Here is a 24,490-nt window from a genome sequence, read left to right on the forward strand (position 1 = left end):
CACTTTCAAACCAAAAGCTATTTCATTCTAGGCTAACTGAATCAAAGATATGTGGGGCTAAGGAAAATCCTGGGAACAGTACTTCAGAACTAAAAAGGAAAGCATAAGGAAAAAGGGATGCATTTACATATATTTAGAAATACATTCAAGTAAAATGACGTATTAAAGAAATGGCATCTGGGTGCCTGGGTGCCTCAGTCAGCTGAGCATCTGCCTTCAGCTCGCTTGTGATCCCGGGATCAAGTCCTGCATCGGGTTCTCTGCTCTTTGGAGAGCTTGCTTCTCCATCTCCCTCTGCCCCTTTCTCCTGCTTGCGCTCTCTGTGTCAAATAAATAAATAAATAAATAAAATCTTTAAAATAGAAAAGAAATGGCATCCAAGCCATATGTAAATGATGTACCAATGAGTCACAACATGAATTTTTACTCAACAGTTGCATGACATTGATACATTATCAGAGATTCCATACATCAGCCATAACATGTAAGTTCTCTTTTTACCTGGGCTGCAAAACACAAATAGGCTCTTTATGGGAGCATGTGGATCAGGTAAAGTTTCTTAAAGCTGTGAGTTATAAACCTCCTAGATCTGATGAGAGCCATGGGTACTCTTCATAGAAAACAATGCAGAGAGAGATACACCTACAGATGTATAGAGGCTCAGGGGTCCTCTCCTAAGGAGTTTAATGGTTCATGGGCCCAACTGAAAACACCTGAACTAAACTCCCTCCAAAGGGTTTGGGGTAGAGAAGGTTTAAGGAAAAGAATCACTGTTCTGGGGTTAAATGGTATCTGCATTCAACGACCAATCAGATTCAGTCTTCATGGTCCTGCAAGCAAAGGCTAGGCTCAGGAATGGCCCAGATCCAAAGCCTGCTTGTCCACCTGAGTAGATAATCTGCAGTCTGGGCTGGTGGATGGTAAAGGGCCTAAGAAAAATGGAGCTGTCTTTGTTTCTACCTTCATATGCAAATACAAATACACACCTCCTAACTAACTGCAGATAACTCCCCAATCCCTCCAAACTACAGCTTCCCCACAGCACTCACTACCACCACCCCCTGGGAGCCAGCTCCTTGATACCAAACCACTTACAAGCTCAAGAGCTAGTTGACTAGTAGGTTCATAAGAGGTCAGCCTGATGAGAGACACACTCTACATCACAGACGGTAGCATTACAATCACAGAGCAAACTGCTTGGAGCAAAGTGTTCTGGAGCCAAACCCAGTTACCCAGGCCTGTTCCTGTGTCTGCCAGTGCACGCTGCCAAGGGGGTACACAGCCTCTTGCACCATCCGTGTGCAATGTGGGTCCTCGAAAGTTTGTGCAAGGAGGGAAAAAAGAGCAGAAGAGGGGACAGAGGGTGGGAGGGCATCTAGGGAGGCCTGCTATTTAGTTGTGCTCTCCCTAGCTCCTCTCTTCCAAGAAAACAAAGTCTTTGATGAATCTAAGCTGGTTACAACAGCTGTGTGTACCTTTCACCACTGTACAGACTAGGAGACTTAACCCAGAGAGGTTAAGTAACTTGGATCAGATCACACAGCGTGTGGGAGTTGGGAGGAAGGTGCCTGGAACCCAGATCGATGATTCGCAGAGATGAGTCTTAACCACTAGAACACAATACTACCCACAGCACCCTTGCTGCTTGGGCCTCCAACTCATTCTCTCTTCCACATACACCTGGGGGACCCAACCTGCTCCAGAGGTCTGATCCTTGTCCAGTCTTGCATCTCTGAGACAAAGGAGGCCCTGCCATCTGGCCAAAAAGGAACACCCCCACACCAAGGGCTGAGAAATTCTAGGACGACAGGTCTCCCCCTGCACATAGGGGCTGGGGTTGGGGCTTGCAGACCCGGCCTCCTTAGAGCCCACCTCCACCTCCCCACCACAGCGCCCCCCCCCCCCCCATCCCAATCTACTCCCAAGGGCTCAAGCTCCTGGTTTGGGAAAACGCACAGAAAAACAAATTTCAAATTGCAAGCAGGATTCAGGAGGGAGCAGAAAGCTGTCTCAGGAACGCCCTCTAGTGAGCCAGCAGGGTCCAGGAGATGGAGCACCCGGCCACATTCCCTGGAGGGGCCCAGACCCACACTTCCATTGGGGCATCAGATGAGTGGGTGGGAGGGGACACAGCAGCATCTGCCACTCAGAGACCAAAATCCTCGCCAATCCCAAGGCCATCGTCTGCTGCAGGATGAGAGGCAGGCTCTACTCTCAAGACTGTCCAGCCCACACTGACCCCACCCATTCCTTATACAACAGGCAGAGGGAAAAGAGAAGCAAACAGAAGGTGGGAAGGAAGGACAGGGATGGCACAAATGAATGAGGAGAGCACTGTGGCGTGGGGTAGGGGCAGAAGAGGACACACCAGAAGGAGGGGGGCGATCAAAGAGAGACAGAATACAGATAAATGAAAACCGAGGCAGAGCTAACAAGAGAGACACAGAAGTCAGCCCAGACAGAACCAGAGACCCCCACCCCCACCCCGACCCCCACCCGCTCAGACTCTGGGGCACGTGAAGGTGAGGGTGTGCTCTGGAGGACCCAGCCCATCCTCCCCTCTCCTGAGGTGGTCATGCTGGGGTCCTCTCCTTCCACTGGCACAGCCCCCCGACACTCAGGAGTGGTGGGCTGAGGGACAGGAGGGGGGAGAAAAGTGAACCAAAGGCAGAACTTGCCAAGCGAAGCCACTTACGCACAGTGCGGCCGGCAGCATTTCCATCCTACCTTTGCTGTGGCCATATCAGCCGGCTCCATGATCTCTGCTTGGCCTAAGGAGCAGCGGCACCATCCAGAGAGAAAAGGCAGAGTCACAAATGTCCACCCCAAAAGAACAAACCACCCCTCTGGAAGGTCAGGGGAAATAAGACAGCAGATTTCTATTCTCTGGCCCCTTAGGATGTCCTCTACTGTGGGGGGTGGGGGGGCACAGGAAAGAGGCTTGGGGTCCCCGGCAAGTCAGGGGGCTGCCTGGGTTCCCACAGACGCTCACACATCGGGCTGAGTCAGGGGGCGTCTCCCCTTGCCTGGGACTTCTTCCCAGGAGGCAAGCGTGGGTCTCCCAGGGCTCCCCCTGCTGGGGCCAGAGCAGCACGGAGATGGAGGCCCTGCCCTCCCATCACCCAGCCAACTGGTACCCACAGGTCAGGAAGAGGGGAGCGTGTGGGCAGAGGCCAGCTGGCAGGTGCTGAGCAAGTGCTGGGGGTAGCGGGTAGGGAGGGGGCTGGGGGGCTGGTGGGGGCGGCTGTGAGAACCTCAAGAAGGAGGTGCAGGCACTCAGATGGAAGCAGGAGGTGCTGTGCAAGGAGACGCCGGAGCCACAGAGCCGGAGCCCCGCACGGCTGGGTCGAGAATGCAGGGGGAGAGGAATTTGCCGGGTGAAGCCACTCACCTTGCAATAACATTCACACTCACTGAGGCCTACACAGGAGCCAGGAGCGGGCGGTTCACACCCCCCCACTCCACTCCCAGAGACTCACAGCCTCTGTCTAAAGGTACATGAGAGCAGCCGGCAGCCCGGCTGGATCTGCAGAGGCCCCTGGCTCTCTCGGAGCAGCCTGATTGGAGGAGCAGGATGACTTCATCCGGCCCCATTCATCACTGTAGGTTTCCTGCCCAGCAGGGACAGGCCGCTCTGCTTGCAGTGACTACAGCTTCCTCTCTGGCCCATTTTACTCTGGCAACCTGGGATAGGCTGTGTCAGCCAGAGGCCTCCGTGGGGGGAAAGGGATCAGAGCACCCCAAGCCTTACAGCAAAGACGGGAACAGGCTGCTCACGTTTCAAGGAAAGTGCAAAGCCTCCACTTAGATAAACCACGGTGTGTACATTCGCTGTGTGCATTGGCTGGTGCTGGTGCCAGCACAAACACAAGAGAGCAACACTCCTCAAAACCAGCAAGGGATGAGCTTGTGTGCTCTCCTGAACCACTGCCCCTCCTGCCAAATCTTTAGAGATAGTCTCCCAGTCAAAGAGAATAACCTATGGAAAAGCAGGTCAGTATCGTCCAGCTTTCCCGTGAGCTCCAGCTCTATTGGTTCCTCCAAGGTGCCAACCTGGGTTTGCTGTTAAGATCCTTGATTCCTTGATGCTTATGCTTTCAGACCCACAAAATGTTAAAGGTGGGAGGGACTTTAAAGCTTTGGCTCCGCTTTTCAAATGAGAAAACGAAGACCCAGAGAAGAGTAAAAAGGTCAAAGCGAGGCCTGCCAACACTCCTTTCCCTATTCCAGATGGACTCATCCCTCAAAAAAAGTGAGACCCTGGGAGAAATCATACCCTTTGTTTAACTCCCCACCCCGCCACTCCCCAATCCAGCTCCCAGAGTTCAGGAATATCCAGCACAGCAACAGTTAAACAGAGAGATTACAATGTAAGAGAATTAAAATAGGAAGGCAAGGAACCTGTGATGGCTCACCCATCCCTGCCTCCCTCTTCCTTCTTCTCTCTTACCCGCTTCTGTTCAAGCCTGATTTCACAACAAAACTGGGCATTCAGCTGGACCCACACGGAGCAAGGAAGAGCGGCCCCAAAGCATGACACCACCAACCATTCTAGTAGTTTATAGGGACTCTGTGCATCTGCCTTAATGACAGAACAGTGACAGCCACACTCCCATTTGTCTGGTGCTCCAGGAAATTTTCAAATCTGCTGCCTCATTTGATACTTGCAGGAACCATGTGAGGTAAGTTGTTCTCCCTTTCAGAGATAATTAAATTGAGATTCAGAGACTTTCAGTGACTTACCCACGGTCATACAGTCAGCACAGCAAGAGCTGGGATTCAAACCTGGATGCACCGTCACCAAATCCCTTGCCACTGAACACTGTGCTGCAACATCGCCCACCAATTCATCTCTCCCAGCTCCACGTGTCCCCCTTCCTGTTCCCATTATTACAGACTCAGAGCAGATAAAAATCTCAATTAATTTAATATTTCCCTGGGGGACCCCCTTCCTTTTTTTTTTTTTTTTTTTAAGAAGATGGCAAACTGCAAGAAAATGCATTATCAGACAAAGGGCAAAAAAAAAAATCTTGGGCATATCCAGAGGTTGGTGTATACATTTAGCAAATCTCCTGCATCTAATGGAAACAGCTTTGAAAAAGAATCATCAGGGGCTCCTGGGTAGCTCAAAGCAGTTAAGCCTCCAACTTGGGGTTTCAGCTCAGGTTGTGATCTCAGGGTCCTGGGATCAAGTCCCGCATAAGACTCCTCCCAAGAAACTTGCTTCTCCCTCTGCCTGTGTCTCTGCCTCTCTCTCTGTGTCTCTCATAAATAAATAAAATCTTAAAAAAAAAAATAAATGAAGGGAGGAAAGACATGTGTTCCTGGTTCTAGCCACCATAAGCACTGAGTAGATCATGTCTCCCTTACCTACCCCATTTCACTCTATTATCCAAGGGGCACAAAAGTTCCATAAAACCAAATGAGAAAGGACAAGTGCAAAAGTAGTAGAATATAGCATTTAGGCCAATGAATTGGTTTTCTTTAACTCACTGTCCCGTGGTTCTAGATACAATCAACTTGAATAGGGTGTGGGGCATTGCTAGGATGGCACTAGAGGTATCCCCTCAGAGCCCGCACAAAAAACCCAAAAGTGTACGGCCTGTGCCAGTTCGACACATGTCATCTCTGCTCACAGGCCTGTAACGTTCCTTCTGGCTATCGCTCTGGCCTGCGGTCCTCTCTGTTCCTGGGCTGACAGTCAAGTGCACAAACAGATGGAGAGCAGAAGGCTAGTACCCACGAAGGAGGATGTTCTGTTTCATCAAAATCATGCGGGAATCAGACCCGTGTTAACAGGGCTCCATCCGATCTCCCGAATGACCAAGCACCTCAGTTCTTCACGGCGCCCAACCGTCACACAGCCCCGGATGGTGCACACAGAGGACAGGGTTTCGGAGGGCGGCTTGGCCAGAAGCACGCATGTGTGTTCTACAAAGCACTTTCTACATCCTGAACGCCTGCCGCGGGGAGAGAGCTGCTAGCTGCAGGACGGACAACGCACAGGCGGGGCAGGGCAGGAGACAGGGGCATAACATTCGGTTTCAATGAGAAAGGGAAGAAGGAGTATGTCCCAGAGTCCAAAGATGATTCCAGGAGGAAAGACAGAAAAGAAGACACTGAAAGGAAAAAATGGAACAAAATGTGATGCAGGGGATCTAATTAAGAAGCCGCTGGACCCACACCTCTGCTAACCAGAGGGGAATCCATGTAAATAATTCCTCATAGAATAAATAACTCCTCTAGCCTACTCATTTACTCTTTGAATGAGAGACCCAGAAGCTTCCTCTTCTGCAACTTTGTTTCATTCCATTTTGCCTAATATTTAGTGAAAAGATGGAAAGATGGATAGAGAGACAGAGAGCGGGATGGAAGGGCAGGGAGCTCTTTGCGGTGTCATTTATCATGACATCGTTTCCTCTCCAGGGGGATCATTCACACTAATTACTTTACCCCAGGTGTTATATTCTAACTCCTTAATCACGGTACTTATGTAGCACGTTTAAAACCCGGATACCTGAGGAGAGCCTAGAGTGAGTTCTGGCAGAGGTCGGGTAGGGTGTGGTGGGAAGTCCAGGCCCCCAGCTCCGCACACACAGCTCGGAGGAGGCTGGCCATGCACCTGCTTCTGGAGGGAGAGCCTCCTCCTCAGCCCGGTGGGAGGGGCTGTGTGCAGCCCGCAGGCCCGCGCCCCACTGCACCATGGGAGGTGTAGTTCTCCGGGCCCAGGGCCAGGCACAGCCCTCTGCACCGGTACCCAGTCGTCTGCATGGGTACCCAGCGCGTCTGCACCAGTACCCAGCCCTCTGCACTGGTACTCAGCCCTCTGCACCGGTCCCCAGCCCCCGCCTGATGGCTCTGCCTGCCCCGAGGCCACAAACTTTGCCAGAAATGCACCAGTCCTCCTCCCTGGAGTCTGACTATAGACAGAAGGGACGGTGATGGAGCAGGGACAGGTTCGCAAATGACAAGGAGCCCAGAAATGCGAAGACCTTGAGAGGTCACCTGATGTCCTCGCTCCATGTGTACCGAAGATGATGGCATCTCTCCTGAGAGGAGAGAGAGAAAAAGAAAGAGGAAGGGAGAATGAAAAGCAGATGAAGGGGACAAGGACTGAATGTGTGTGTGTGCTCCCACCACCCTGCACGTCTTGATTCAGGGGCTGGAAGGTGACCTCTCCTCTCTCCCACAGTCGGGCCTGCTGCCCAGGATGCTTCTCGAAGCCACTCTGCTCGGGTTTGAATTCTGACTCAACTGCCCACCGGCTGTGTGATCGCGGGCAAGTTACTTAGCCTCTCTGTGCCCCCCAGTCGGCATCTGCAAGGCAGGGATGGTACTCAACTCAGGCTACGTGAAGAGAGCATATATAAGGTGCTTAAAATTGTGTCTTAAGTGCTCCATATTTCTTTTTCTATTATTCAGCGCTTTGCCACTTGTCTTCCCCAGATCCAGGTGACCTCTCCTCCCCCCAGAGCACGAAATTTTATGTCACCTGCAGAGCTGACAATGGCAGAGGCACGATGGACTGAAAATAAACCCACCTGCTTTGTTTAGATGACTAAAGACATGAAAATGGGGGACGAGGGTTAAACTATATGTCGGCAAGTTGAATTTAAATAAAGTTTTAGGGCACCCAGGGTGGCTCAGCGGTTTAGGGTGGTCTTAAGCCCAGGGCCTGATCCTGGAAACCTGGGATCGAGTCCCACGTCAGGCTTCTTGAATGGAGCCTGCTTCTCCCTCTGCCTGTGTCTCTGCCGCCCTCTCTCTCTCTCCCTCTGTCTCTCATGAATAAATAAAATCTTTAAAAAAAATAAAAAAATAAAGTTTAAAAAAATTTTTTTTTAAAAAAGGGAAAAAACTGGGGGACCGGGGGAGAAAAGGGGCAGAAAAGGAATGAGCACAAGAACTACAACCAGAGACACTTGCAGGGATGCTGAGTGGCAGTGGACACTAAGGGAGGCATGTGGCGGGGGTGGGGGAGCAAAAAGCCATCAAAGAACAGTAAGTCCAGGGCCAGCCCGTCAGCGGTTGCTGAGGGAAGCTCGTATCTCATGTAACCCTCCTGAGGGTCTCTGCTGGTATCAGCCCCCTTCTGCATCTAAATTCCTCAGGGTAAAGCAACAAGACAGGCAAAGGGAGGCCTGCCTCCCTCAGCCACCCGCAATTCCTGAGACCTCACAGGTGTATCAGTGACACCCCTCAACCGCAACCTCTAGAGCTGGACAGGGCGGTGCTGCATAGGGGTTCAGAGCTACAGTCACATCAGAGCGGTGTGATCTTACCCAAGTTACCAAACCTCGCTAAGCCTCGGTTTTCTAATCTATAAAATGGAGGTAACAGTCATACCATTACATAGCAAAATGGTGAAAATTTCAACGAGAGCCCAGTGCCCTACATACACCAGGAAGAGTCACTAAATGTTAACTAAAGCAAAGCTGTCTTCCGAATTCCTACCTTAAGGGCAGTCGGGGGTTTGGGAACAATGGGAACTCCGTGAGGTCCTCTAATCTCCCTCCATCTGCACTTGGTGCTCCTGCGAAGCCAGCACCAAGGCTCTGGTTACACGAGCCCTTCCCTTCCTTGCCATCTCCAGGCCCAATGAGACCGCCTCCAGCCAGCAGCTGGTGTCCGTGCTGTACTTTCAGATGACAGATTTGTCCAAGTACTTGGAAAATGAAAAGGGTCACCAATGCATGAGGCAGATCGTGCTCGTAGGATACCCAACCCTGACCTCCCACTCCCCACCCTCCGGCCCCCGCTTTGAGCTTTGGAGGTTTCCTCCCTACCTACACCACTACCTAGACCTACAGCCAGCCTAGAGAGCACTTCAGAGCCTTTCACAGCCATTCAGGGTGAGAAATGTCTAAGAAGCCACAGGGTTAACTGAGCAGGGGACTGCAGTGAGGGGAGAGGGGGCGAAGGGCAATAACACTGCGGTGCCTGGTAAATGGGAGCCACACGCATTTCCACGGTGCGCACACACACCATCCCGTGTGCTGCAAAGGCAGAGAATGGAAGGTGCGAGGGCTGTCCGAACGCCACTGAAACATGCCTGGATGCAGGCCACTGGGGAGGCCGTCTAGGGACTACTGGTGAAGCTGAGGGAGAAACCAGACAGGATGCCTGAGCCCCAGACAGCACAGCAAGGAACAGCGGGCTCGGGTACGCCTGTGGGCAGCAGGTGCATCCCCCGTCCCCAGCAGCTGTCAGAGTGGGCCATGGGAAAGGTAAGCAGGCAACCGAGGGGCAGTCTCCCAGACTGGAGTGATCTCCTACTGCGTTTGGGTTTCTTCTAGGGAACTGGGACCAAGTTTGAAAATTGCAGCTATAGATCTCGGCCAACTCTCGGGCCGGAGGCTGGGGAAGAGAGGAAAAGCCAGCACACGCACTTAAGGGGAGATGTGCGAAGGGGAGTGCTTCCAGAGACTGCTACCCTCTCCAGACTGCTGTGGGCCCCAACCCCCCTCCAGGAATACAGGCTCCACCATGAGGGCTGTTGCAATCACATCAGAAAACAAAACCAGCCCCTTAAGCCACAGAAGCTGGGTCGGGTGGGGAAGAAAAGGGGGGGGGGGGGATGTCCAAGGAAGAGCTCACTGCTCCAGAAGAATCTGAGTAGAGGGTCTAAGGAGAATATACAAACCCATCTGCACAGCTCCCCTGGCCAGCAAGCCTGCCTTTTCATTGGCAGGTCCCTTCTCCGAGCATCCTCGTCCTGTGAGGTGGGAGCTGTTGGGCCAGGTGGATGGTCCTGCCCTCCACGGTAGGTAGGAGTGGAGCCCAGGCCACTGGCCCTGCCCCTGCCTGCTGCCTCACACCAGGGTCGCCGCTTCTGGAGGGACCAGGGGGCCACTCTCCGCTCCAGCAGAGCCCCTGACAGCAGGGGGTGCTGGCAAGCCCAGCGGAGAAAGAGCAAGGGAAGGAAAAGAACTTTTGGAGCTCAGGCTAGCACCTGTAGAGGCTTCACCTGGTACCTGCAGAGAGGTCAGAGAGGCCACAGTTCTGTTCTGTGGTTTAGACATCATCATGAACAGAAAGAAAGCATCAGAAACGTACTGGAACTTTCCTGTAAGTAACCTGCCTGTTAAAAGCCTATGGTACTTAGAATCCACATCGGGCTCCCTGCATGGAGTCTGCTTCTCCCTCTGCCTGTGTCTCTCTTTCTGTGTCTCTAATAAATAAATAAAATATTTTAAAAAAAAGCCTACAGTACTTAGAATCAACAAGGAAGAGGAAACATTAAAACAAAACAAAAACCCAAACAAACAATTTGACTCTCAGGCACATTTAACTGGATCATTCTGAATCACTAGGGTCTATTCCCTCCTCGTCAATCTGTCTCCTGTACCACTGGCTTGAAGCTTTACAACAGACTGGCTCAGACAGTGAACAGCTTGCACTGACCAGCTTCCGGTGCAGGAAGCTGGTGAAGCAAGATCCATCCGACATAAGGAAAAGCAGAAGGTTCAGCACTGGGCCCCAAGGGTCCCAATCGCCACACGAACGCTTTCTCAAGGGGAAGTCATAAAAGGCTGCGCATAAAACTTGACCTCTAGAGGTATCAGATCTGTCACTTGGAAGGAAGGACGGTGGACAAACTAGGTTCCTACAGGCCTGCTGTTATAGCGAAGTAAGAAAGCACACATAAAGCACAGTGCTGAACACATAACAGACTCAAAATAACATAATAATACCTCAGAACTTGTGCCCACAAAGTAAGTACACAGACATTCTGTGTTGCTTTGGATTTGCTCATCATCTTTGTACATTTTCTGTAGTTTCCCATAACTCAAAGTTTTCTTTACTGACCGAAACCCCCAATTAATTTCCTTAGCAGGTTTCCCACTAAGGAAGTTATTCAGAGAGAGGCAGGTAAACACCCGATGTAGGTACTGGAGAACAAATTCACAAATGAGGAAGGAGCAGAGAGCATCAGCCTTCTTACATCCCTCCTTCGGGGATCTGTAGGTAGATCTTCTGTAGATCGATGCTCTACCCACCTTATTTATAAGGACAACCGACATTCTTGGCCCGATGCAGGTCCACTCATTCATTGTTTAGGATGCCAAAGAAAAAAAAAAGGAAATATGGGTGTTTCACTTCTACAGGGAAAGGAGTTAAACCGGTCCAGCTGTTCACTCTGTGGCTCTCCCCCCTCCTCAACAAGTCTGTCCCGGGGTCACATTAATAAACTCAAGAGTTTCAAAGTCTAGCCCTCAATTCTACTGGCTGACCTACCTGTCCAGCTCACCTAACAAAGACACAAGGGAAGGAGCTTCTGTGTTTGGGTTTGAGGGCCAGGTGGGGTAATACTCAGTCACTGTCCATTCATTCAGCCCCTGTTCCAATCTCTGGACCTTGTGCTCTGGGGTTTCCGAGGGGTTTTTCCGCATTTCTTTTTTCTGTTTTTTTTTTCTCTTTTTTTTTTTTTTCTTTTTTTCTGCATTTCAATGAGAGACTTTAACCTTCAGACCAGGTATTTGTGAAGAGGGATGGGGGCCAGCAGTGAACTCTTAGGGCTCACCTGCCAGAAGGTTAGAAGAAAAGAAGCATTGAGCAATCTGGAAAGTTGGTGACAGATAAGATGAAATGATAAGTTTACATATCCCCACCCTGCCCACCTTTCTCCTCCCTGCTGCAGAACAGGGATTCTTGGGCTATGCAGCAAACAGGTAAGGGAAAGCAGAAGCGATGCACTGATACCACTGTCTCTGAGGGCTGGGCATAAAAAGGCGCCAGGGGTCTGCCAGCGGTTCCCTAAAAGGGATGCCACGGCCCAGGAACAGGACACTGGGCTCTCGCTGTCCCATTACTATTTACTATATTAAATTGTGTACTTGATGCTAGCTAGAGCAGGGACACAGGGCATGTTTCTCAGAGCATGATTCAAGAGAGCCCCTGCAGCAAAATTGCTTGGGACACCTGTTACCTGTGCAAATTCCTGGGCCCAGCCCAGTCCACGTGACTCAGAACTGGACCAAGGGGGCCCAGGAATCTGCACACTGGTCTAGCCCTGCATGTGATCCTGAGTCACTGGGGTCTATTCTCTCCTTGTCAATCTGTCTCCTGGTCTCCCCAGTAGGGGCATGAACGCTTACTCGTGCAATGCAGGAAGAAAGAATTAGAACTCTTATGCATATATCTTTTTAAGATTTTATTTATTGTGCTCGCTTCGGCAGCACATATACTAAGAATTTATTTATTTATTCATGAGAGACACAGAGAGAGGCGGAGGGAGAAGCAGGTTCCTCGCAGAAGCCCGATGTGGGACTCGATCCCAGACCCCAGGATCTCGCCCTGAACCAAAGCAGACGCTCAGCCACTGAGCTACCCAGGCGTCTCTGGAACTCATATATATTTAGATTTCATTTTATCTCATCCTTTTAAAATGTCTGCTTATATAATAAGCAAAATATTTAGTACAGCAGTGCATGTATATAAATACATTCACATGTACATATTTATGCATATGTGTGCGTGTATAAATATATATATATATATATATATATATACACATTTTTTTTTAGTGGAAATAACTCAAAATCTTTTTACCAGTAAGGGTTTGCAACCAAGCTAGAGTATCAACTGCTGGGATCATGACTTATGGCCTAGATGGGAAAGCGGGCGTGGTCTCTGCAAACAGGTGTTCTGAGCTCATATTATTCATCAGTAATATGCAGAGCAGGGCAAGCCGGAGGCGGAGTCTCCGCCTGAGCACCCCCACCACCCCCATCCCCCCACTGAGCTGTCACCCACTCACATTCCTTCTCCACCCCAGCTGGTAGGCTGGTAGGAGGATGGGATTTCTCCCGGCAGGAGGCGGGGAAGCTAGGGAATGAGGGTTTACCATCTGCCTGCCAGTTGTCCAAATCTAGATTCCCAACTACGGCATCAGCAGAGATCGCGCCGTCTGCTGAACTATAATTAATACCCCCCTTTCTCAGGCAGGAAAGGAGAAATGCTGCAGTAGGAGAAACGCAGAGCAGGTGATGGTTACACCTGCGGACAGTTCTGCTGACAACACCAGAAGCAGCCGGGCCTGCACACTGGGAACTTGGGGAGGGGGTGGGGTGGGGGGAGGCAGGAGCGCCCACTTGCTTCTCTGCCCGGACCTAAAATAAGTTCTTCTCTCTCCTCTTCCAACACCAGGCGTGCAGGCTGCCCCGGGCCATGCCAGCCACTAAGCATAGAGGTCTATGAATCCGAGGAAGGAGGCCACCTGAGCGGCAGTCACAAACCTGCAACCATGACCATGAGGACGTCACCAAGATGAATAGACACAGAAGGGCTAGTCAGCAGCCCCCCTTTTGGGGCACAGTCACAAGATCCCAGGATTCATGTGCTCAATACTCATTTAACAAAGCTTTACTGAGCACCTGCTGTGTGTCGGGCGCTGCGCTCCAGTGCGTCAGGCACACGCTGGTGAATGAGGCAAAGCCAGCAGCCCCTGCTCTCAGGAGCTTCGGGCCTAGTGGGGGACACGTGACAAGCAGGTCAACACATAAATACGGTGACAACGTGATTAGTGCTTAAGACAGAAATAAGCTGGGATGGTGAGGACCGGGGTTTACGTGACTGGCCTTGCCTGGCCACTGGCACTCGTTCATGCTTTACCCTCATCAAGCTCTCTGACCGACTGACGACAGACGACAGACAGACAGACAGACAGACAGACAGATAGACAGCTCTCAGCAGCTCACAACCCCCCTTCCACCTACTGGAGAGCAGGCTTCGCCCCAGGCTACCGTCTGCTGACAAAAACACCACCCCTCCCCGTGTCAGACCCAGGGCTGAGACCTTCTCCATTCCATCTCAGTGTGACCCCCGCCCCCCCCCCCCAGCAGCCTCCAGAGTGGACACAAATGGCCTCTGTTCCTAAGGAAGGAAACATTCGAAGAGGATGGGATGATTTGGTGAGAGCACCACGGACGGTTAGCGGTAGAGCGAGAGCCCACCCGAAGGTCACCAGGTCTTCAAAGCTGCTGAGCTCCCCAGGACCCCAGGGGGAGGGGGCCTCTGCCACCAGCACTGCACCACAGCGTCGGGGGACCCTCGTTCTGCCCTCACCTAACCTGCAGGGGCCCGTCCCCGACAAGGCCACTCGTGAGACGAGGGGCTCAGTCTCTGTTGGTGCCCTCGACACATCTGGCACGAGAACACCCCAGGGAGACAACCCTTATCAAAAGATAGCTAAACACTCACAGGCATCCATGCCTGTGTGTGCGTGTGTGTGTGTGTGTGTGTGTGTGTGTGAGAGAGAGAGAGAGACAGAATTCCCAAGATCCAATCATCCACCACCCCGCCAGCCCCGATCTACTTCTGCAATCCATTCAATCTCTCACCACCTTTCATCCACTTACCCCATCTTTCCTTCCCCTTGCTACCCTATTTCTCTTTGCAAAAAGGCACCTAGAAACCTGCCCGTAAGCTCACACGCCCACCCCCCTTCCAACGCCCGCCAGCCTTTGAGTTTAGCTCCCTCCTGGGGGCTGGAACCTCTTTCTCCTCCAGGACACCTGCTCCCCTCTGCCTGTCACCGGGGCCCATGCCTGGCGTCTCGGCAGACCTCTGGACACGGAGCGAAGTCCCCAGTGACTACCTCTGAGAAGGGAACACGTGGAGTCCATACCCCCCAACACCTCACTCATGGGTTCCCCATCACTGGAAGAGAATTATCCACACCCCCAAAGGTGCCAGATAGAATATACCCTTCTCCACAGCACCTTTCTCTTGGGGCCTCCGAGCTCTTTGCCAACTGAGGTAACTGACCCTGAGAGAGGAAAATCATCTCTGGCCAGTACGAAGGACCAGGAGAGCCAGGAACCTCCTTGGCAGCACACAGTAAGGCCCAGTCAAGCCCCCCATCCATTCCAACAAAGGGCCACACAGCCTCTCCAGGCTGCACACCTCTACCCCCTACCTTCGCCTCCTGCAACAGATCCCCCCTCCTCCCTCCTCTTGAGGACCTGTCACCTGCCTGGCAAAGAACTACAACAGCCCTAAACATGGGAGCCAGCCCCAGAAGCGCTCCTGCCTCTGCAGAGAGCCCCCAGGCCACCCCCGGCCAGCCCAAGGGCCAGGGCCTCACGCTACAATCTCCAGGGGCCCCCCCTGTCACCTACTTGGCTCGGAGAAAGGACAGCTTCTTCCTCAGGGAGGAGACGTGGTAGTGACAGGCCTGCTTGACAGCCGTGCTGCAGGAGACCGTCTCGGAGTGCAGGTTCTGTACCATGCTGGGCTCAGGGCAGGGCCCGCCACATGGCAGTGGGGACGTCGGGGGCCGGGGGCTCGCTCCCGCAGCTGCCCACCGGAGCTCATGCGCACCGGCCCTCCCCGCCCTGATGTTCCATCCAAAGCACAGGCAGGTGGGGGGCCCGGGGCGGGAGAGGCCGGGGCTGCGAGTTACCAGGATCCCCCTTGGCTTCGGCCCAAGCCACAGCTCCACGCAGAGCCCGCCTCCATCTTCCAACATCTGGCGGTGCTCTGGGCCCTGGGTGAGTTCCCTCCTCTTCTCTGTCCTCAGGCAAGGAGGACGGAGCTCTACCTGCCTGTGATGTCAGCCGCCGGGGCTCGAGGGGGGGTGGGCCCGGCAGGCACAGCTCCCAGAGGGTTTGCGACTGGGCTCCTTCCTCGTGGCCAGGGAGCTGACTGGAGAGGTCACCTGAGCAGCCACGGGACATCAGGGGCCGGGTAGGCGGATGGAGCTAGAGTGCCCTGGAAATGTGCTCTCTGGGGACAATTTCTGGAATAAAGGAAGCCGAACGAAAAGCGTCTCGGTCCAGGTGGCTAGACCTGAGCTGAAATCCGTGAGCCTGCACTCGGGCCTTCCTTCAACTCCGGATGCTTGCCCTCTGACCTCAAATTCCATTACCTTGCCTGCTCCAGGTGTTCACTCATGAAGGCCACACGCATCTGCTGAGCACTTACTCTGTGCCAGACAGAAGAGACCTAGTTTTCGACCTCCAGGGTCTCGTGGGCTGGTGGGACACAGAGAAGTGGACCAGACAGTGCATGCTACGGGGGAAGTCCTGGACAGAATGAACCCCAACCCACCACCCCACCTGTATGCACAGATGCAACGAAACGTGCCCTCCCTACCCCGACCTGAAGAAACGAGAGTGAGTTTCAGTGGGACCCGTGAAGTCGTGAATGTCTTTTAAGCTAGGTGGGAGAAAGGGTGCCGCAAGAAATCCCCAAATTAATTACACCCAAAGCTCACACCATTCTCATTCCCTCCCCCCTCCCCCTTGATCTTAGGGACTAATCCTATTTCCCATCACAGGGAGAAAAGAGATCCTGCTGCTATTAACCTCGCCTTGCCACCACGTTGCATGTGAACACGTTGCATGTGAACACGGTCTCCACATCCCTTATGATCTGTTCAAGGCCAGTCTTCCCATCTGTGACCAAGACCTTTCCTTGCCTCTTCCGAAACCCTGCTTCCTGGTCTTCAGTAGTTGAGGCAGCTGACTCAGTCGGAATCCCAAAACGAACTCTGAAGAACCAGCCCCTCTCTCACACACCTTAAATCCAATCCAACACCATGTCCTGGACATTTTAATCCTCTAAATGTACCCTGAATTCATCTACTTCTTTTCTTTCTTTTTTCTTCTCCCATGACCACCATCCCAAGTCCAAGCCACCAATATCCTTTAACTGGACTCTAGTGTAGTAGCCTCCAAGCTGCCCCAGCTGCTCTCTCTCTGCATTTACTAGGGCCGCCTCCACCCTCCCTCCATGCTGCAATCTTCAGAATGGAAATCTGATGCTGTCAACTCCCTTAAAGACTTTCAGTGGCAAGGCACCTGGGTGGCTCAGTGGTTGAGCATCTGCCTTGGGCTCAGAGCATGATCCCGGGGTCCTGGGGTTGAGTCCCACATCGGGCTCCTTGCATGGAGCCTGCTTCTCCCTCTGCCTGTGTCTCTGCCTCTCTTTCTCTGCATCTCTCATGAATAAATAAATTCTCAAAAAAAAAAAAAAAAGGCTTTCAATGGTTTCTTGATGCTCTCAGCATAAAGACTCAAGGCCTTGTCATGGCCAACCAAGCTCCTGCCCGTTCCATCTCACACGTCCTCTGCCTCATGGTCTTAGCACAACCACTCCACCCTCGCCTCACCCCCTCTGCCCTCTGGCCTGGCCGGGTCCAGTTTCTTTGATACACATGGAACCCCTCCTCTCATGCACGCGTCCAGGTTTGTACTTCCTAAATCATAACCTCAGTCACGTTTATACCATCTCCTCCACCAGACTGGAAACTTAGTGAGCAGCTACAGCACAACTGGTGTTTGTTGAGCACACGAACGAACCACATCCTCTCTAAAATTCACACCCTTGACCTACTGGTTTCTACTTCAGATTTAAAAAGTGCTTGTCTCTGAACATTGAAACAAAACAAATTCTCCCCAACCACCTGGGCCTTCTCTACATATCATCTCCTCCTCCCAGGGAAACTCCTAGAATCAATTCTCCTTGGTTGACCTCTTCTTCCTCCCCTCACATACTCCCTTCTAAAATGGCTCTGTGGTTACTGGTGACCTCCTAATTGTCACTGGAGAAGCTCTGTTTTTGGTGGGGGCGCCTGGGTAGCACAGTTCTAAGTCCGACTCCCAGCTTCGGCTCAGGTCATGGTCTTGCAACTGTGGGATGAAGCCCCAGTATCGGGCTCTGTGCTCAATGCAGAGTCTGCTTCAGATTTCCTCTCCCTCTCCTTCCCTCAAATAAACAAATAAAATCTTAAAAAAAGAAAAAAAATCCTGTTTGGGGCTTACTTTACCTGTCTCTATCCTCTTTGATTCTTCCTTCTTGCACCCGTTATTTCTGTCTCCTACTTTTCCCAGCTTCTGGGGGCAATCTCTTGCAAATGCCTTCTTCCTTTGCCTTCCGGGTACATCCCACTAATCCTAAGGCTCTTGCCTCAACTACATTCTCATTTCCAAACAAGTAGTCTTAGTTCTGCCTCTGGAGCTTCAAACAGGTATAGCCAACTGGCTTGTGTATCTCTCCATCGACATGCTCGACTTGTCTAAATTAAACTCCCCACCCGCCCCGCTCTTTGAACTCTTCCCCCTTCACCCAATGTTCTAGTAATAATATTAATAGTAAGAGCAAGCACATATATAATACTAGCCATGTGCCAGGCACTATTCTATGCTAATTGTCATAGACACGCACACTCTTTCCAACAACTTACAAGGTATGAATTATTATCACGCCCATTTTATAGATAAGGAGAGTGAGGCACACAGGTGACATGGCCTGCCCAAGATCACACTCATGCTCTTGGAAGCGCAATCAGAACCCAGGCAGACACTTAACCTCTGGACTATGCTGCCTTTTCCTTGTTGCCCCCGTTAGAGAGCTTAGTGTGCTCCTCAACCCAGATGTAAATAAGCTCTGTCAAACCTACTTAACAAATTTCTTCAACCAGTTCCTCCTTCTCCATCCTCATAATTCAGAAACACATCCATCCGTTCTTGGCTTAAATGTCACCAGGTTACTAAGTGGTCCCTTCCCACCCAACTTAGTTAACCCAGCAAGCCCTGGTCCACTGTACTACCCTTACCCATTTCCTTTCTATCCCTTACGACTATTCGATGCTTTCTTATTCACTTGTTTGTTGATATCTACTTCCACCAACTATAACGCAAGCACCACAAGAGGGGAGACAACGGTCATACCTTGTTCAGGGCTGCAGCCCCCAACACCTGCAGAAGCAGCTAGCATATAGTACGTGCTCAATAAATCCTTGTTAAATAGGGAATGGAGGGGCAAATAATAGTCAGCTCCTTCCCTGTCCATCTGCTTTCAACGTCACCTCCTTAAATTCATCTCTCACACCAGGACCAAAATGACTTTTCTCTCAAGAATATGTCTGTAAGTGACTCAGGAGCCCCCCCACCGCCCCAAATCTCTCCGTTTCTCCTCCTCTATAAAGAAGCGTACTCTGTCATGGGAGGCTGTGGCATGACCAGTCACCTGCCCACCTGCACAAAGATGCCCGCTAGCCACTCACTAGCTTCCCCACACTGGACATGAACGGCAGCGATGCTGAAATATTTGAAGTCTCTGAATATGCCCGGCTTTCTCCCACACCTCCATGCTCCTGTACAGCTTGTTCCCTCGCCTGGGAATGGTGCCCATGTGACAGACTCCTACTCATCGTGCAGCTCTCGGCGAAGCACAGCTCCTTGCATGGATTCGTTCTGGATACCTCGGCCCCCCCTTTTTTCTCCCCTGCCCTCACCCCAAGCACAGTAGCTGTGCTACTTCTGGGCCAATATGGTAGCTCCACTGCGCCTCCGTCTCCTACACTCTAACATAAAGATAATAATAGCACCTATTTGGCAGGGTTGTTGAGAGGATGACATTTCGAAGTGTATGCAAGACTCATGGCATGAGGTTAGGCACACTGGTGACCAAATTCTTGAGTTTCATTACTTTATACGAAATTCCATGTCCATTATCACATTATATTATACTTGCTTACTTTTAGGGATGTCTGTCTCACTACGAGACAGTAAGATGCTCAAGGGGAAGCCCCATGCTTTCATCTCTTTATCCTTAGCGTCCACATTTGATGTTTTACAGGCAATCAATACTCAACACATTCTGTCTCTGCTTCTTCAAACACAGCAGACTCTAGATCCGTTAAGAAACAGGGAAATCTCACGACTTCATCAGACGACTAGCAGCTGCCACTTACTAAGCACCTACTAAGTACAGGGCACTTCACACATATTATCTCATTTATTCCTTTCAAGGAAAGACTTATAAATGAGTGCAGGTAAGTAAATTGCTTTTAAAGATGCACTTAATAAGGAAGAAGGTAGTTAATCCTAAGACTATTTGGACTTCAAGACTTTCACTCTTTCTAGTACATCACGGCACCCACCAGCAGTGAACCTCTAGACATCTTTTTATTTTGTTTTGTTTATAGATTTATTATTTGGGGGGAGGGCAAGTGTGCACAGAGCAAGGGGAGGGGCAGAGCGCAAGGGAGAGAAGCAGACTCTGTGCTGAGCTTGGAGCCCAACATGGGGCTCAATCTCAACACCCTGAGATCACGACCTGAGCTGAAACCAAGAGTCAGACACTCAACAGACTGAGCCACTGGGTGCCTTGAGCCTCTATACATCTTGCAGCCTGGACTCCAGCAGCCTCCCCAGTATCTTGCAGACACCTAACGAAGGTTTGGGGCACACACAGCTGCACACAGGAATGGATACTTTAACGCACACAGCCTGGTTACACCTGGAACTTGGTTATACCCCAGCTCTGTCCGGGTCTCTATCCTCCTGCCACTGAAAGGCTTCCTGGTCAACTGAGCACCAGGTTCTGTTGAAACTAATACTGTATATTAAATGCCTGTAGTGAAACAGCTCCTTTTTCTATAGCTCTGGCTTTGTCTGACAGCTGCTACCATCACCCGAATGTACTAAATAAAGATCTGACAACATGAGAAACCCTGACCATTGGTCCAGTTTGGGCTGACCCTGGGAGCCAGTGTTTTCTAAGTGTCTCCCTGGCTTTTCCTAGATGCATGAAAATGGATTTATGTCCCATATTCAGTTATGTGCACACACATACAGACTTTAGAGAAGTTGGGTCTGTTCCACTTTCTACTGGAAACCTAAGGGGATTATTCCTATCTCTGAGACAATCCTCATTTCCCAGAAAGCTGCTTCTCTTCCTGAAATCAACTCTTCTTGATGCACGCCTGCCCAGGAAATAATTGCCTCCCTGCACCCACCCACCCACTGCCAGCCCCTGTTATGGTCCCAAAGGCTTTTTCCTTCAGGAATCAACACTGATGTGAATGAGGAGGAAAACTCTCAGAAGCACCTAGGTTTGGATGCCTTTTGGAGGCACCTCCCCCTTTGCTATCACGTGGACATTGGTTAAACTACAACTGGGCCCTAGTCTCTCTCTAAATATTCTATTCTGAACCTTGAGAAAGAAAGAAAGAAAGAAAGAAAGAAAGAAAGAAAGAAAGAAAGAAAGAAAGAAAGAAAGAAAGAAAGAAAAAGAACGGAAGGAAGGAAGGAAGGAAGGAAGGAAGGAAGGAAGGAAGGAAGGAAGAAAGAAAGAAAGAAGAGAGGGGATCCCTGGGTGGCGCAGCAGTTTAGCGCCTGCCTTTGGCCTAGGGCGCGATCCTGGAGACCCGGGATCGAATCCCACATCGGGCTCCCGGTGCATGGAGCCTGCTTCTCCCTCTGCCTGTGTCTCTGCCCCTCTCTCTCTCTCTCTCTGTGACTATCATAAATAAATAAAATTTAAAAAAAAAAAAGAAAGAAAGAAGAGAAAAGAAAAACCAGTGTTGTTATAACCAGTTGAAAGTGTACATCATACTTAAGGATTAGAGTTTTTATCTTTAAAACAGAAGAAATCGATGTGGTTTTTTTTTTCCCTTTTTACCTGCTCTATGAAACTAGCCTTCATCCTATAATTGACCACGTGGTTTGGAGGATTAGGAGCAGCCAAGAAGAGGGTCCATATTACCCACCTCCTCCTTGACCACTGTCAATCCATAATACCTGCTCTGTGGCCTCCCAGGGGAGTAGACTGAGATCACACAAAAGCCTCCCCTGGGTAGGAAATGCCGCCATAACCAGCAGGGTGCGTTGTCCATTAAATGGGGGCCCCAGAGCAAGAAGCAGGAGCCGGCCCCCCACCACTGCTGACAATCTCCCCAGGGTCTGGATTCACGCTTGCCCCAGGCCAGGATAACACAGACCAATATCCAAAACACCCCAGAGAGTCTCTTAATTGGGTAAAAACATATTAGAGGAAGGATTAGGGGCAGAGTGTTAGGGTTTGTTCTGAACCGAGGCTGGTGATTAATTAGCACTCTGGGGACTTGTTCTCTCTAGGACAACCAACTGGATGGGAAGAGAAACAAGACTTCATTCCGAATGGCCATGGTGAACACCTATCAGACCTGAGTTTCTGAGGCGAGGGGCCCACAGGGACCACCACAGGAAGCATACTTCTGATCAGAGCTGTGTTTCCCATACTGCCCAGGATGAGCTGATGCAAAATTATATCCGCTGTCCACCCTGAAGAGTTTATCAGGGGGTTGTCAGGGGGCCAGGGATGGGAAGGACAAGGGAAGACATCTAGAGGACTTTTCTGGGTAGAGGTTTGGACTGGAAACCCTTTGTAACATTTCATTTGGTTGAGGAAGTGGGCAGAGAAGGAGCTGGAATAGAATGTATGTCCATATACAATCCCAAAGAGCGGACAGGAGGCAGGGCTTCCTCTAGTTTACAAGCAGTCACGTCCTAGAGTAAGAGATGGAGCTGCCTTGGGAAAGAGTCTGCAGCTCATCACCTATTCTTCCCTCCTAGGAACACCCCGAGCAGCTGACATAATCGGAGTTGAGGAGGGGCACCTGGGTGGCTCAGTTGGTTTAAATGTCTGCCTTCAGCTCAGGTCACGATCCTGGGATCCTGGGATCCAGCCCCAGATTGCGGCTCCCTGCTCAGTGGGGAACCTGCTTCTCCCTCTCCCTCTGCTACACCCCCTGCTTGTGTTCACTTGCTCTGTCAAATAAAATAAAATCTTTTTTTTTTTTTTTTTAAAAAAAGGGAGTTGAGGAGCTGCTAGTCAGAGAGCTGATAGATGAAGACCAACTACAGACATCATGACCAGAAATGGACAGGACACTCCAGGAGAGGTCTGACGCCCAAGCACAGGGACGGGAATTGTGCCAAGGGAACTCCGTGGCCCCTTCTAATTTCGAGAGTAGGGTTAATGAATTCCAGAAAGCACTGAAAAGAGAGTGTAGGCCACTAGAGACAAAGGGAACTGCCATCAGATCATAACTGATTAAGCATCTTGACAAGAATGATTAGTCTTCGTCCCCTGGGGGCCCCTTGCCTCCTATCTGCTCTGTTGGAATTGATGAGCTGAACTGATACTGGAGAACCAGGGCATTACTACACAACTTCATAATGTGAAGAGATTATGTACAAGGATTCCCGAGCCCCCCCCCCCCAGCCCAGGAGGGAATCCACTCGTGACATACCACCTAGCTTTTGCTGGAAGGTTTCCGTGGAGGAGACGGTTCAGTACTTTGCAAGGCCTATTCCACTGAAGTCCCGCTGTAATCACAGACTTTCTTCCTTATCCTGAGCTGAAATCCTTCTCGCTATGACCTCTCTGCCTCTGGCTGTTTCTTAGGCTTTCAGATAAGATATTTCAGGAGTCGCATTAGAGTCACCACAAACCTTCTCTTTCCCAGGCTAAGCCACTTTTCCTTCAACCATCCTTATAATAATACATTATCATCTCGACCATTCTTTCTGGACTCTTCATGTATCGATACCTCTTTCCAAAGAACTGGACAGGATACACCAGATAGGGTTGAAGTAGTACCAACCAGTGAGATCTTTTTCTGTTTAATGAACGAACTCAGGCTTTCAGAGATCATTTGGTCCCTTTGTCATATCATTGACTCGTATATTGCTGGTAAATAAACCCAAGTTCTTTTTCACATGAAGTCCTGCCAAGGGAGGCTCCCTGCAGTAATCCTACATTTGAGAAACTCTTCTAATATACAGAACATAAATATAATAGCACGTTAAAAAGAAATACTGTATCTGTGCCCACTGTTCCATCTGAAATACCAAACCTCGAGCGTATCATCCTCGATCTTGTCTATTCCTTCTCAGCTGAGTGTCTGCCGTCAGTTTGATAAATGATGTAAAAGTACCTTCTCCTTTCTCAACAGGTTTGTTGACGAAAACTGGTAAACAGAACTAGACCAAAAGCAGAGCCCCGTGGCATGCCAACCCAGACCTCTTTTTAGTTCACATCAGTCAACTTTCTCGGGCACCCGAGCTTCGCTTGCGACAGCAGACCCCTGTGCCTGCCATGCAGGGCGCTCCGTGCAGCAGAGGCCGGTGGTCCTCACACCCTGAGCGTTTAGCTAGTCGGCACTTAAGTCCTCCGGGGAGCACGCAGGGGCCTCTCCACGCTCACTGCCCCCTGCCTACCCACACTCGTTCACCTCTGATAGCACTGTCCACTCCAGTCTCGGTGCTCTCTTGGCATCCGATGCCACACATGCGGTGCCAGGCCCTGCAGCTGTCCTCAGGCCCCAGCCACAGCGCACCCAGCCGCTAAAGAGGGCCTCGAGCCGAGTCCACCCTGAGGTCTCCCCAGCATCTCCGATTTGCCACCGGCCGCCTTTGCTCCTTGCTGATCACCAACAGCCTTGGGAAGCAGCCCCTTGGCGCTGCACCTGCTCACTCCCTGGGTGAACATCCTATCTTCCTGGCGGGTCTGAGCAGAGAGGTCCAGCAGCCTCCTGTGTGCCCCCCCCCACCCTGGCCACAGTTCTCCACAGCGCTAGTGGGGCGATCGTACTCAAACACTTCACCCCATCCCCTCCCTCCTCGGGGGGTCTTACCTTTCTTCCCGGGCTCGAGGACTCAGGAACCTGCTTGAATCATCGTCATGGCTGCTCTGCTGGCTACTCTGTTGGCTG

The 24,490-nt window shown here is 51.1% G+C and overlaps 1 protein-coding gene across 9 annotated transcripts in view; it reads right to left on the bottom strand.

Moving 5' to 3' along the window:
* The window catches only part of GRAMD1B (GRAM domain containing 1B), a 234,556-nt gene that overhangs the window by 101,421 nt on the left and 108,645 nt on the right, over window positions 1-24,490 (bottom strand). For 7 of the 9 annotated variants that reach the window (XM_072729482.1, XM_072729495.1, XM_072729493.1 and 4 more), the window contains exon 2: window positions 24,413-24,490. In XM_072729482.1, coding sequence (XP_072585583.1) covers window positions 24,413-24,490 — 78 coding nt within the window. Of the gene's footprint in view, window positions 1-2,727; window positions 2,906-3,391; window positions 3,487-24,412 lie in introns of those variants that run through there. The other 2 variants (XM_072729494.1, XM_072729491.1) reach the window with 2 other exon arrangements.

Source organism: Vulpes vulpes, chromosome 12, assembly GCF_048418805.1.
Source record: "Vulpes vulpes isolate BD-2025 chromosome 12, VulVul3, whole genome shotgun sequence".
NCBI classification, from domain to species: domain Eukaryota; kingdom Metazoa; phylum Chordata; class Mammalia; order Carnivora; family Canidae; genus Vulpes; species Vulpes vulpes.